General features: G+C 40.3%; 1 protein-coding gene across 10 annotated transcripts in view; it reads right to left on the bottom strand.

Annotated features, from left to right (window-relative positions):
- The window catches only part of svilb (supervillin b), a 79,784-nt gene that overhangs the window by 33,453 nt on the left and 32,527 nt on the right, over positions 1-13,804 (bottom strand). For 8 of the 10 annotated variants that reach the window (XR_010541913.2, XR_010541912.2, XM_065276806.1 and 5 more), the window contains exons 7-16: positions 12,535-12,618; positions 9,799-11,964; positions 7,626-7,796; positions 7,348-7,382; positions 7,176-7,240; positions 6,687-6,823; positions 6,327-6,422; positions 4,374-4,638; positions 3,623-3,709; positions 1,178-1,799 (exon numbers count right to left, since the gene is read on the bottom strand). Coding sequence is in view for 8 of the 10 variants with exons in the window: in XM_065276806.1 (XP_065132878.1) it covers positions 1,178-1,799; positions 3,623-3,709; positions 4,374-4,638; positions 6,327-6,422; positions 6,687-6,823; positions 7,176-7,240; positions 7,348-7,382; positions 7,626-7,796; positions 9,799-11,964; positions 12,535-12,618 (3,728 nt within the window). In the remaining 2 variants the exon portion in view is untranslated. The remainder of the gene's footprint in view (positions 1-1,177; positions 1,800-3,622; positions 3,710-4,373; positions 4,639-6,326; positions 6,423-6,686; positions 6,824-7,175; positions 7,241-7,347; positions 7,383-7,625; positions 7,797-9,798; positions 11,965-12,534; positions 12,619-13,804) is intronic. The other 2 variants (XM_065276804.2, XM_065276803.2) reach the window with 2 other exon arrangements.

Genomic DNA, 13,804 nt, shown 5'->3' with positions numbered 1-13,804 from the left:
GATTTGCGTGAAACTTTCACGTTATATTCTAATAAATGCGTTTCCATTAACCGTTGATATGTGACTGAAACTTAGTTTTTCCACTCGCAATAAGTTATTCCAAACATCACGTCGACTGTTGGTAGGTTTACTTATATCACATCCACCGCACTACACATTATTTTAACCGAATGAGACGTAAGAGTATTATCTAAACATTAATGCCAAGGAAAGACCCTTATACTAGATGACCTGAAAATGCGAATAAACCATGGCCGTTTGGCGAAACACACCTTTTCCGAATTGCCTTATAAACCATCTCATGTGAGCGTAAAAACTTTTTTGCGATATATGGGAGTTTTTGCGAAATAGACGAAATATTTTTAATTCGCAAAGTCAATTTGCGCAATTTAAAGGCTAGTGATAAATGACTTTAGCTGGGTTTTAAAGGCAGAGACACATATATAAAATACATTAAATATTCCCATCTGTCACATTAATACTACACAATCTGTGTGTAGCCGCAGCAATCTAACACAGCAGCTTACACACATACACAGACTCACAAGAAAAGCAGACACATTTATCATAGGACTCAATCAATATCTGACACCCATCTCCAGTCCTATAAAACACGACTGTTTTGCAGAAACACAACTTGCAATGTGAAAAGCTAAAAAAAATAATTTAAGCTTAAAAAAAGTCACTGTCGCATTCAGCCGTCATTGCATGAGACGTGTGTTAACCCCAATAACTGATTTTTCCATTTTGTCTTGTATCGGAGCATGCACATTTCTCCCCACTCTTACAATACCTGTCTTTCATTCATTTTCTCCTTTACTACAAAATAATGAATGCAATCACGCTCTGAGTCTCACACATACACAGTCGCCTCTCGGCTGCAGATAGTAACAGCTTTGAAGCCTGCAAACAAAAGCCACAGAGGAGAGCATCACTCCACTTTGCCTTCTGCCCAATTCATTTCTGCATCATTAGTTTTGCACGGCTCAGACAAAGACGACAGGGCGTCTGATGTATGATAAATTATGCTAATCACATTCGACTCCAGCAGCGTGTAGGCTGGAACCCGATCTCCGGTTAACCCTGTTAACCCAATCAGAGGCAGACATGCAGCCAAGTGTAACACATGTGACCGAATCAATAGCTTGTAACTCTCTTTTTATCATTCATTGCTTACCTGAGCCGACGGTTCTCGTATTGCTTCCTCTCGCCGTCTGATGAGCGTCTGGTGACAAGTAGCTTCCTTGTGAGACGGGTGTACTTTGTTTCTCCCTCTCCTGCGGGTCTCTCAGCTCTCTCTTTCCCCCGTCGTGAGGGGGTGTGCGACTGAGCACATGTGTGTGTTGCGGTGGGGTCGCATTAGGAACGTGAGGCGGCTCCGACTCTCTCTCTTCTCTTCCCAAGTAACCGAGTCTTCCCCTCCGCCCACTCTCCTCTTGTTTTCGCCCACTGGGTGAAATTTGTGGGGCCCCACCCTTGCTGCATGACGATTGGCTGAGGGGTTCTGCCGGAGGCGGGGACTGAATATCGGGTGCGGGCTTCTCCCCACTCTCTGTGAGGCTGAAGTATCGAACCCCTCTCTCATAGGCTGGGAGCTGAGCGGCACGCGTCTGACTGGGCGATCCCTGAGTGGAAGGCGGAGCGTAGACGGGTGCCGTGGACATCCCCGAGCAAACATCTGCGATCATTGATGGGGAAGCGCTTGTCACCGTGGCAACAGAAGCCTGGGTGGTGGCCGCAGCAACGGAGTGGACCAGTGATGCGGCGAGAGGCTCCAATTTCATACTTCCATTTTGTAGCTACACAGAAAAAGAGACCCTATTATTTTCAGATGGCTTTGTAAATGGCGCTTACATTTATAGAGGTCAGAGGTCACATACAGAACACAGTGACAGCTGGCGGGGGTGGACGCGCTTAGCATACAGAACGACAATATCAAAAACCTCACAGACATGCAAGACTCCAGAATGTTTTGGGTCAAAATTCGCATACAGTAGCTCACTTGGTAGAGCACTGTGTTATACTTTATGCCGGTGGACAGCCTTTCATTGTATGGAGACACTCATTCTGTCTAACATCTCCATTTGTGTTCCATGTAAGAAAATCATCCAGGTCTGAAGCAATTTCATTTTTGGCTTAATTTAAAGTCCCCCTGTAGTCAAAAATGTTGTAGCCGAAAACTCATCTCAAATTAATCCACGCCTCTACTCAATCAAACTAGCTTAGAAAAGAGTTATGAATATGTAAATTATCCCCTGCTTACACTCAAATCGCACCAGCTTGGGCCATAGATATACATGTACATAGATGCTGCATTCGGCATCTGTGAGTTGTGCGTTTGCAGCACACATTTTTTTTCGGCACTGATGTTAAAATGCGAACAGGGCGTGCTCGAGTCGCAGAAGTAGAATTCAAGCAGCAGTGCTTTGATCGCTCCAGCGCATACTGTACATATCTATGGCCTAGAATGTACGATCCACTCGTTCACTCGTGTTGATCTGATTGGTTGCATGTTTGTGACATGGGAAACAGAGGTGATATCAAACCATGGTTTTGCGACTCTCTTTATAAAACTGCAATTTTATGGAGAAAATACTCAGTAGTTGTGTTGAATAATTAGTTTGCACATTGTTTGTTTTAAAAAATATAAGGGTGTTTTCACATCTGTAGTTCGGTTCATTTGGTCAGGACCAAAAGCAAAAAAATTATACATTGTAGCTTTTTTAGCAGTTTTTGTTCCTTTTCACACCACACTAATTGCTCTGATCCGCACCAGTTGAAACAAACCAAAATTCAGTCATGTGATAAGATCCACCTTAGTCATTGGCCACATGTATTTGAACAGATTTCCTAAAATGCTTCTCGATTGGTCAGAATTAACGTGTACGAAACCCCGAAAGTAAACAAAAAGGAGGAAAATACAGCAGACACCGTGGACATACGACTGTGTGCTGTAATGATGTCCATGGTTGTTATAATGTTACATAGTTTGTATAGAGCTCTCTAGACAAACTGTTCATTTCCAGAATGAATCATGGATGAAAAAGTTTTAATGGACTACAAACAGGATCAGTCATTGTGCTAATATTGGCAACAGAAACTGTCAACAAACAATTTTCTCATCCGATAATGCACTGCGCAGCTGACTACGGCAGATGGTTAAGTCCAAAATGCGCAGTACTTTTGCAGTTAGGTCGGTTCGATCTCGGATCGTGTCCTCACCACAAATGAACTGCTCTAGAGTTCGTTTGAAAGCGTACGAAGACCACCTGGTCAAGGAGGTCTCGGTCCGCTTGTTTGGTCCGCTTTTGGTGCGCACCAGAGTTCGATTGCTGCATTCTCACCTGCCCAAACGAATCGCACCAAGTGAGCAATCGAACTCTGGTACGATTCAACCGAACTAAATGAGGCAGGTGTGAAAACACCCTAAAAACACCAATAAAAACTTGATATCCACCAAAGGGGGAGTTTAGGCATCTCCTCATGATTTGGCCAAGTCTTCAAACAGCAACCAAAGCAAACCTATAAAGCAGCAAATTTTTGTCAGAATATGCATAAAATGCTATAAAGGCAAGACTCGTACTAATCAGCCAGTCAAAAGCCTCAGTTCAGATTGTCTTACTTGCTCGCTTTGAGGAGGACCAACACTATTATTAGTCACAGTGGGTCCATCAGTGTGACTGGATGGATCTACATCATTTTTCAATTCCTGCGAATGGCACAACATCTCTTTACATTCAGGAAGGTACTGGCTGAAAGTTATCGACAACTTCTAAACTATTCAGAACAAAATGCCAGTCCAAGTTTTTGGGATGTGTAAAGGGGGTCGCACACCAGACGTGTAGCTCAGCGCTGCGCAGCGCCGTTCTAAAAAAAAAAAATTCAAACACACTGTTTTCTATGAGTGTACCATGTGAGCGCCACTCACATAGTTTCCATTAAATAAAATCATATTTGTCCCAAATCATAAACGGTTAACATTGACTGCTAACGTATATTTTGCATTTTGAAGTAGACGCTATCTGACTAAGCTCGCGCTATTTAATGTGCACTTCTGGTTCTACGATACCTCCGAGTTGTCCTAGACGCGACGCGGCGCTGAGCTACGCATTTGGTGTGCGACCCCCTTTAGTGTAGAATTTCTGTGTCAGTTGGAAATGCAAAATTATACATTTCTAAATAAACCGAAGGTAAATAATAATAAAGTTAATAAGTCTTACACTAAATGAAGGAACGGAGTGATGGGATTTTGAAACAATTGTAAAGCAATGACTTTCTTTAGAAAAGTGTTAGATTTAGCATCAAAATAATACACTTTATAGAAATGATTCTTAAGACACATAAGTAGAAATCAAACAAAGATGAGTCCGCACCTGACCAACTTCGCCCTGTGTGATTGGTTGGGTTTGGAAGCGAGCGTTGGCCCTTCTCTGGCGTGTGTCAGGTCGTGGTCCATTTGCTGACTGGCCAGGAACTTGTGACAAGCGATTGAACAATGCCATTTTCTCAGCCAGAGTTAATGATGATATGTCTGGTTCCTCAACACCCTCCTCCTCTTCTTCTAGCAATGCCTCTTTTGGAGCACCACCTTTTTCTTGCTCCTGGTGGCTTGAGGGTTGTCCTGAAGATGCCTGCAGGCTAGAAGCTAAATATCAGGCTTTTAATGCAATTTAAAAAAAAGATTATGCACATATTGATGTTTTGGAACCAGCGTGAGTGCAGAAGAGTGTAAATCCCGTGCAGTTGCTCAGTTGGTAAAGTATGGTGCTAACCAGCAATACAAACTCTGCAACATGCAATGCAAGCCATTGAAGTTAAACATGTAATGTTTGTCACATGCTCGGTCTTCTATTAGGTGAGAAAAGCATTGGGTTTCACCATGAGATAGGAAACATAAGTAGTGATCCGACCGTTTTATTTCAATCAGATTGTGTAACTTTTACCCAAATACTGTAAACACAAAGTTAAATTCACTGCCTAAAAAGATCTGTTATATATTTCAGATCAGTTTTATAAACTCATTTATGTATCTTTGCCATAATTTTAACTTTTTTTATACTCTCTTAACCTCTTGCAAAGCTGTTGATCACTGGGTGACACCTCTGACATTTGGGTGTGCGTTCATAACAGAGAATGTGTTTTGCTGCTTAACATGTGACTATCTGCAGCTAATCTTGGTGACCACGCGCTAATACCCATTACATATTAATGTCTCATATTCAAACTCATATTCATTTTTCATACGAGAAGCTGAAATGGCGTTAAGAAATAATGTTACACTTGACAAATAAATACCAATATACAAACTTACATGAACAATATAACCCTACACTAGCATATACTTTTTGAACCTACAGTATATACCATATCTCTACTCAAGCATATGATAACAGGTATTGCATGTCAACCAATCTGTTATAAAAACAAGGTGTAACCTAAGCATCCACCAGCAGAGGGTGTAATGCAATAAATTTTGAGAGATGGATAAACCAAATCGACCAAGTGGTTTCTTCTTCAATTATGGCAAATCTGTTTGAAAGCAATTATTATTATTCCTGAAACATTGTTTGATGTCACTACACACCCTGTAAATAAACTAAAAATAAACTTCACCTTGGTGCTCCTAACTCAGTGGTAAGGCATTGCATAAGCAGTAGGGTGGTCTTTTTTTTAAATGTTCAACTCTCACCCCCTAAATGTGTTAGGATATCAATACAAACACACTGTGCACATTTTTTTAAATGTTCCTACAATATCCAGAGGTTGCTCAAAACATTTAAATATTTACAAAATCACATATTTTTGCAAAAACTGTGCCATTTAAAACCGCACAACACACATAAAACTTGCTTCTTGGAGGGCAACTTTGCATGATCAAATAAATCCATTGCTGCCATAAGTATATATTATTAAACAATTATACATGCTAGCACAAAGTATCACATAATACGCGAATGTGTTAAAATTCAAAGGTCTTGAGCAACCTCCAAATATTAATTAATATTGAAAAAATATTAATTTTATTTTTTATTCAAACATAAAAAGTTTGTGTGAGAGCATAAACTTTTAAAAGTTGAAAAATAAGGACCACCCTAATAAGCAGCGCAAAAGGTCACAGGTTCAAAGTCATGGAACAAACATACTGATATACACTGTTATTCACTTTGGATAAAAGCGTCTGCCAAATGTATACATGCATCAATGTAAAAGTTTAAAATATAAATGTTCACTTGCTATAAAATGCTCAGGTTATGAATCAAGCATGAAAGTTTGTACGGTATGGAAAGCCGAAAAGTCAAACAAACACAAACGCTTTAAGATGATACCTGAAGCTAGTCATAGAGGTGCTGACTATGGCAGGGCTGGGGATTCTGGGAGCAGTGGTTTGAACGGTGATGACATGGGTGGGGGGAGTGGGGGAACTTTAGAGGACAAAACAAAAGGAGGAATGAAGTAAAGGACATACAAATTTGAAGGGTGGATAAAAACAATAGGGGAATCAGAGTGAAAATGAATCAAAGCAATAAAAGATTATTAAAGCTTCACCAAATGAAGGATTATGTGCGATCAATAATGCAAGGTAGAAAACAAAAAAGATGTGTGTGTGTGTGTGTGTGTGTGTGTGTGTGTGTGTGTGTGTGTGTAATGATGTAAACAATAAACCCCTCAAACTGAAAATGACTTACGTAGCAGCTATGACCACTTCTTCTGATGTGACGGGTTGTGTCCGAGAGCGATCCTGTCCTCGTCTGAGTCTTCTCTCAACAGCAGGATTGCGTGACCGAGGTTTCAGGGCGCCTCCATCTGAGGTTTTCTCCAGCTCCTTTAAACAACATGAGCACAAAGAGAAGATGTTTGGCTATGCATACACAAGCATAAACTTAATCGACTTAAAATTGAAATCGCCAATTCATATTCATATTTTTTGTTGCGTGTTCTCAAATTCTTTTTCCTGATTATATATATATATATATATATATATATATATATATATATATATATATATATATATATATATATATATATATATATATATATATATATATATATATATATATATATATATATATATATATATATATATATATATATATGCAGCATTTATATCCTTGCTGAAATGTGCCATGCATGTCCTATTAATTAATTAATAGATGAAAACTCTGAAATATCAATACCCTGAAGAGAGATCGTTTGGCAGCCACGCTCATTTTAGCTCGCTCGTCCATTTTTTCTTCATCCACTGGAGAAATAAAAACAAATGGGATTAAAACCTTTTTTACTTGCTGCAAAAAAGTCAAACAGAGACTCAGGAAATGTATAATAAACCATATATTAAGTCAGACTCACGCTCTGCATGTTGCAGGTCTGGACTAAGTCGGGCCCTATAGATAAAAGTAAAACAAAATTAATAAGTCCCGAAAATGTAACTGCTAGGATATTAACCACATAGGCTTTCACTTTTACATTTAAATTTACGTTTACTACTAAAATGCTGATATATTATCCCAAGGTTGTGGTTACCTAGAAAGGCACCTCCAAGGCACAATTTGATACCAAATGTATACATATCCGTACTGGGGTTCATATTTTGTCAATTTTTTCCTAACAGTGTGGTTACATTGTACCTATCAGACTCCAGTCTTTCAGCTGATGTGATTGGCTGGGTTCTAAACCTCTCAGAGGACTTCCTGTCATCACCAGCGGAGATGTAACGCCTCGGCCGACGGGCTCCTTGTTCACGGTCACCACTCACAGTTGGATCAGTCTCCATGTGAACCACGTCTCCTTTAGTTTCCCTTTGTTAAAACAGAAAAGATTGACAGATATACAAAGTTAACTAAACAACAAATTAACACAAAACTAGTGCAACCTGAGATGCCACATTTAAATAAATGAAACCATGCACAAATCAACATCACACAAATCACCAAATCAAAATCATGCAGGAGTTTAAGGCAAAATACAGATTAAGAATCATTTTATTAGAAATTGAGTAACTGACACTAGGGCTGTCAAATAATTCAAATTTTGCTCTTGAATAATATTAATAATATTCGAATTACATTCAAACTTTAAAGACGTCTTAAAGGGGACATTTCACCAGACAAATATTAATCTTTTGGTTTATATGTAAAGTTTTAGCTCAAAATACCATATAGATAATTTAATATAACATCTTAAAATTGCCACTTTCTAGGTGTGTGCAAAAATTTGCCGTTTTGGGTGTGTCCTTTAAAATTCAAATGAGCGGATGAAATGCAAACACTGATCACCATAATGGTTGTTTGTTGAAATTGAAACTCAATTTTGCCGTCAACTCTCTCAGCACTAAATGGCAGTGTCGAGGTTGGATAATGCAGATTAAGGGTCGGAATTATTATAATAAGATTCACTTCTGACATCACAAGGGGAGCCAAATTTCAATGAGCTATTTTTTCATGTGCTTTCAGAGATTTTGTTTTACCAAAACTAAGTTACTGAGTTGATCTTTATCACATTTTCTATGTTAATAGAAGCACTGGAGACCCAATTATAGTACTATAGTATGGAAAGAAATTTCATGATATGTCCCCTTTAAATGTAAGAGGAATGAGTGCTGTATTGTCTCCTAAGCCGACACAAGAGTGTGCAGCACAATGACTGATGTGCCAAGTATAATTAAAAGGTATAATTAAGCAAAAAAAGAAAATTACCCCATGACTTTAATAAACTAATCCTAATAATAACTGGCTTCCAGTAAAAACACCATCTTAGACTCCTTTACAGTACATCACTACACATCGTAAGCTGATACTCTCTCATGAATGCAGTGCCATATTGATGAAAGCGAAGGGCAGAGGGGAGCAAAACAACAACGCCAGTCACAAGTTAAAATGAGGTTAAAAAAATGGCGGAGGATTTCAATATAAGACAAAAGGATATGCTAAAGCTGAAACAACTCATAACACACTGTTTTCACAGAAACGTCCGCATCATATGCTACGCATAATGCGCATTAGCCGCTAATGGAAGCTAGCAATTAAAGTTTATAAAGTTCTCACAAAACTGCATTGATTAAGTCAATGTAAAGACGTGTCTGGAAGTCTCGTGGTGGAAATGAGGCATTTAGCACGGGGCGGTAGACGCGATTCCCTCTAGTTCACGCAAATGACGCGAATTGAGCATCAGGCGCCTTTATTTACCCCCTCGAGCCGTGTGGATTACTTTTGTGAAGGATGGATGCACTTTTTTGGGCTTAAAGTCATGGACCCCATTTTTAACCATTATAAAGCTTGGAAGAACCAGGACATTTTATTAAATAACTCAAATTGGGCAGCTGCACTACATGTAAGTATACCGTAGTACACAATCTCTGCAACCACCCAAGAGGGTTTTACTCAGGAGGTACCGTAGTTTCTTGCTCATACTTGAAAACGCCTGCGTTTTTATTTGAATATGCTTTTTATTAAATTCAACAAATATTCTAATTTTATTTTGACAGCCCTAATTGACACCAGACATAAATGCTTGTAGTCATGCACAGGGGTTGGTTACCTTCTCACACAGATGTCAAAGTTCATACACATAAAAAAACATGACATTTTTATTCCATTGTGAAAGTACCCACAGTTCAAAACCATCATTAAAACATTAGTAGTATTCCAGTGTTCCTCAAGACTTGGATTGCAAAACAGTTACAATTTCATGAACTACTGATTACACCAGCACTAACATAAGGGTTACTGCTGTAAAGTTAGTCGTTTTAATTAAAACCATCGACAAGCTTGACTAAGCATGCTGTCTTGTCAGCTCACATACAGTTCAGTCCTGCGTCCAGACACAGTCTCCAAGTAGGAATGTCTCAGCTTTGCCACAGAAACTCGTGTGTCCAAAGCTCCCATTTCACCATTGGCCACAGCACCTGTATCCCTAGCATTAAGCCCAGCCCCCATCACAACGGCAGGCTCTCTTCCAGGAGTGCGCTCCAGGCTTTGCAACGAAGCAGACCGTTGAATCACCCCAATGTCTGACATGGATCGGATCCTTACTCTTGGCCTAAGGTCACCTGCATCCTGGGTACCGCGATGCTGAGCTTGAGGAAGGGAGGAGCCTCTCTGCAAGTACCCTCCTACTTCTGCCAGCCTATGGTGTGGAGAATGCTGCTCGTTGGTTAGCTGTACCTTCGGTGGCGTGGTGTCCATTTTTTCAGACAGGTTTGGACGATGTCCTTTATCACCTCCTTCAGAACAATTCGACTGGTTGATTCTATTAACTCCTTGAACTTCCCTTTCATCCAAATGACCAATTTTACGTACTCTGCGGCCATCCCAACCATCATCTGATTGGCTTATCCTTCTTCGTCTGACATGCACGTCCTCACTTTCTGATAGATTTACCTGTCGCCTCCTACCATGTCCTTCTGTCAAAGGGTTATGACATTCTCGCTCCTCTACCTCCTGGATGCCTTTAGTATTACTACGAATCTCTGGTTCAACTGACTTTGCAGTTTGGCTTTTTCTTTCACCATCCTCCATCCATTCTCTTTCTTTGACTTCAGGAAACTTTTCACTTCGCAAATCTACGCCCACTAATTGGTTCAAGCTCTTATTGCCTTGATTCCCTTCAAATTTATTACCACTTCTCTGCTGTCTTTGTTCTGTTTCCCCAATCTTTCTTACGGCACGTCCTACATCTTCACATGTCCAGCTGCTCTTCAAACCATTTTCTACATCTCTATCCTCAGACCGACTATGTGGTGCACTATGATCTTCTCTATCTTTTGGTAGATCAATTACTTTATCGCCTGATATTGCTGCATCTTCCATGAGAGTAGCTCCTCTTACATTAAGCCCTTCTCCAACTTCCTCTAACTGGTACAACTTTTTTCCACTTCTTGTTTCGGAGACGTCAGACTCACTAATCTTTTGAATTCTATGACTTTCCAAGTCTTCCTCAGCAGGTCCTTCCATAGGATCATCCGCACTCTTTTCCCTGCGACGAATCTCCGAAGGTAACACAGCCTTTCTGCTCTTAAGTAGTCCTCTTAAAGGTGGATTCACCTTGGACGCTGAAAGTTCTTGTTTGTTAAAGGGCTGAATCTGATCAGCACTGTTCTTTCGTTTAGTATCTGGTGAAGCCAAGTGGTCTTTGGCATCCAACATGTCAGATGTGCCAAGTGGGGGTCCTGGTACAACTGAAGCTTGGGATGGACGACTTGACCCATGAGTGGTAGCTGATTGGACAGTTTGTCCATAGGCTGGTGGTAGTGTTTGAACTAGACCATGCTGCAAAGGTTGGCCATGGCCAAGCACAGGACCATGTTGTTGTGTATGTTCTCGTGTCGGACGTGTATTCAAGGTATGTTCACGCTGAGGCTTTTTAGTAGTTGTAGGTGCTTGAGTTGTTTGGTGACTGTCCCGGTCCAAAGGCATGGGCTGTAGGATGGCCCGAAATTTTTGTACAGGTGGATGGCCATCTTTGAAACCAGGTAGTGACTGCTGGGGGTCTTTGTTTACTGGGTGTGGTTGCTGGGAAGGCATGTGTTTTTCTGAATGTTGTTTAACATCCTGACCACCTTGTCGTGGTAAAGATTGCTTGATTTGCCCGAAACCTGGCTGATGGCCCATGGTGCTGGGGTGTACACCAAGGTCCTGCTCATAGCGTGAGGGACCTGCATTTTGGGCACGTTGATGGCTTGATAGTTCACTGGCAGGTGTCTGCTGATAAGCGGGCAAATCAATACAGTGAGTGCGCTGGAATCTTTCTGCACTATGCGCCCTTTGTTGACGGGTCTCTGCACCCTGGCTAAGGGGCTGTATTAAGTGTTCTGTGCTCCGTGTCCGTGGCTGGTTTGCAGATTGAGACCGTGGAGCCAAATATGGTGGGGTAACGTTTGGATGAGTTCTCAGTGAAAGTGCATCTGACCCTGAATCTGAGTCCCTTCCCAAGATGTCCTCTCTTGCCTGTCTCTCTCTTACTCGTATTCTTCATAAAGGGAGAAATCAAGAGTGAAAAAACTTATTTTTAATAACAAATAAATCCCTGCCCCACAGACTATTTCTTCATCTCACCATAGCACGTCAAATAATTCCACACCTCTTGTCTGAAACTTTTAACCACAAGTCCATCACACTCAAAACTTCACTTTCAGCAAATAGACACTCATTAAAAGCCAACAGTGCACTCATAGGCAATTCTTTATTTTACACAACAGTACTTTTAAACACTCTCTGGTTAACTTCTTAACCATTAGTGACTGACACAAACAGCTCCAGTTGTTATATTTTCAGTAATGGGATACATTGAAAGGGATTGTGAGGCTAGGTTCACTGTTAGGAAGTGGTCAGTGAGTGGGTGGGTGGGGTTCAGGAGGAAACTGCTTGCCATCATCTATAGTGACTCTACACAGACATTAAGACATTAGTTTTCTATCCTATTTCATATACAGTAATGATGTTTATCTATATTGTGAGCACAAGAGTTGGTTGTCACAATTAATGCTGGAAAAGGCAGTTAGTGGGTCTATAACGGAAGGGGTTACACTGACTCCGATACCTGGATGGCAAGTTGATTTGTGAGAGCGCATCACTGTCCACAGCACTCCTGAGGGACCACTCGCTCTGAGAAAGAGCTGCCAGGCTAAAGAACACAGAGGCTCAGACCCTGGGTTACCACAGCGACATTACCATGACATTTGCTATAATAATAAAAGAAACTCATGGCTTCACCAATCCTCATTTACTTTACAGAAAGAGATCAGTGTGAGGTCACAAATAAAACACCTAGGATATACAACTTCTGTTTCTTGCTTCTGCTTCTCACCAAGGCAATTTGTTTGAATCCAAAGGCTACTCAATTTGCTCCTGACATCATTGTGGCCTCAGGGGCATTAATTTAGGTGTAATGATCTCATCAGTTTGGATCTCAAAGCCGCTTAGAGAATCAGTTATATAACACTTTGAACAGCATGTCCTATACTTACATACAACTATAACTCTTATATGTAATATATTACTGGCATCTTCTAAGTTCATGAATGGGGCACACAATTTTATAGTCAATACCTCTGACACTCTGTAGAAATTGCTGTTCTTTTAGTAATTGTTCAGAAAAATGTGATAATCTTTAGAATACCCTTTACAGGGGTTGACAAAAAAATTTAAGTTTCCGTACAATGTTATTCAACAGCCCCTCACCAAAGGACAATGTGAAATTTTTGCTGATGCCCATCAAACAGTTCTACATATTTTACACCAGCAACGTACTAGCTCTCTGGCATCATTTTGAACCTGACTAGACACAAAAGCTTGTTAATTCAGCATTTTTACCAGAATATTGCATGTCTAAAGGCTTCAGCATTATCGGACTGAGGCCAAAACCTGAAGCATTAGCCTAAAAGGGCCACCAATCTTACAGGAATAGACGGATACATAGATAGATGATGGCAATTGTTAACCCTGTTGCATTCACTATATATGATAAGAATGTTTTTAAACAAATCCAAGTACAAAATTGTCCTGGTACAAAAAATTGTCCCTAGTTGTCAGAGCAAAGGGCAATACCCTTTAAAAAGGTCCCAATATGCACCTAAATCACAGATATGCATACATTTGGTACCAATATATGCACCTTTGAGGTACTAATATGATTCCTTAGGTGCAAAGATGTACTTTTTGAAGGGGTACCCCACTCCAGTGACAGCTTAGGACCATTTTTTGACCATGTTTTTATGACAATATAGAATTTTTGAGACCTTTAGTTCACATGTTTAGGGTTTAGCTTTGGGGCCATGAACACTGAAAAAATAAATTATGAATTTTAAAAA

This window comes from Paramisgurnus dabryanus, chromosome 6, assembly GCF_030506205.2.
Source record: "Paramisgurnus dabryanus chromosome 6, PD_genome_1.1, whole genome shotgun sequence".
NCBI classification, from domain to species: domain Eukaryota; kingdom Metazoa; phylum Chordata; class Actinopteri; order Cypriniformes; family Cobitidae; genus Paramisgurnus; species Paramisgurnus dabryanus.
Note: the sequence above shows the minus strand (reverse complement) of the source record. Positions and strands in the feature narration are given on the sequence as shown.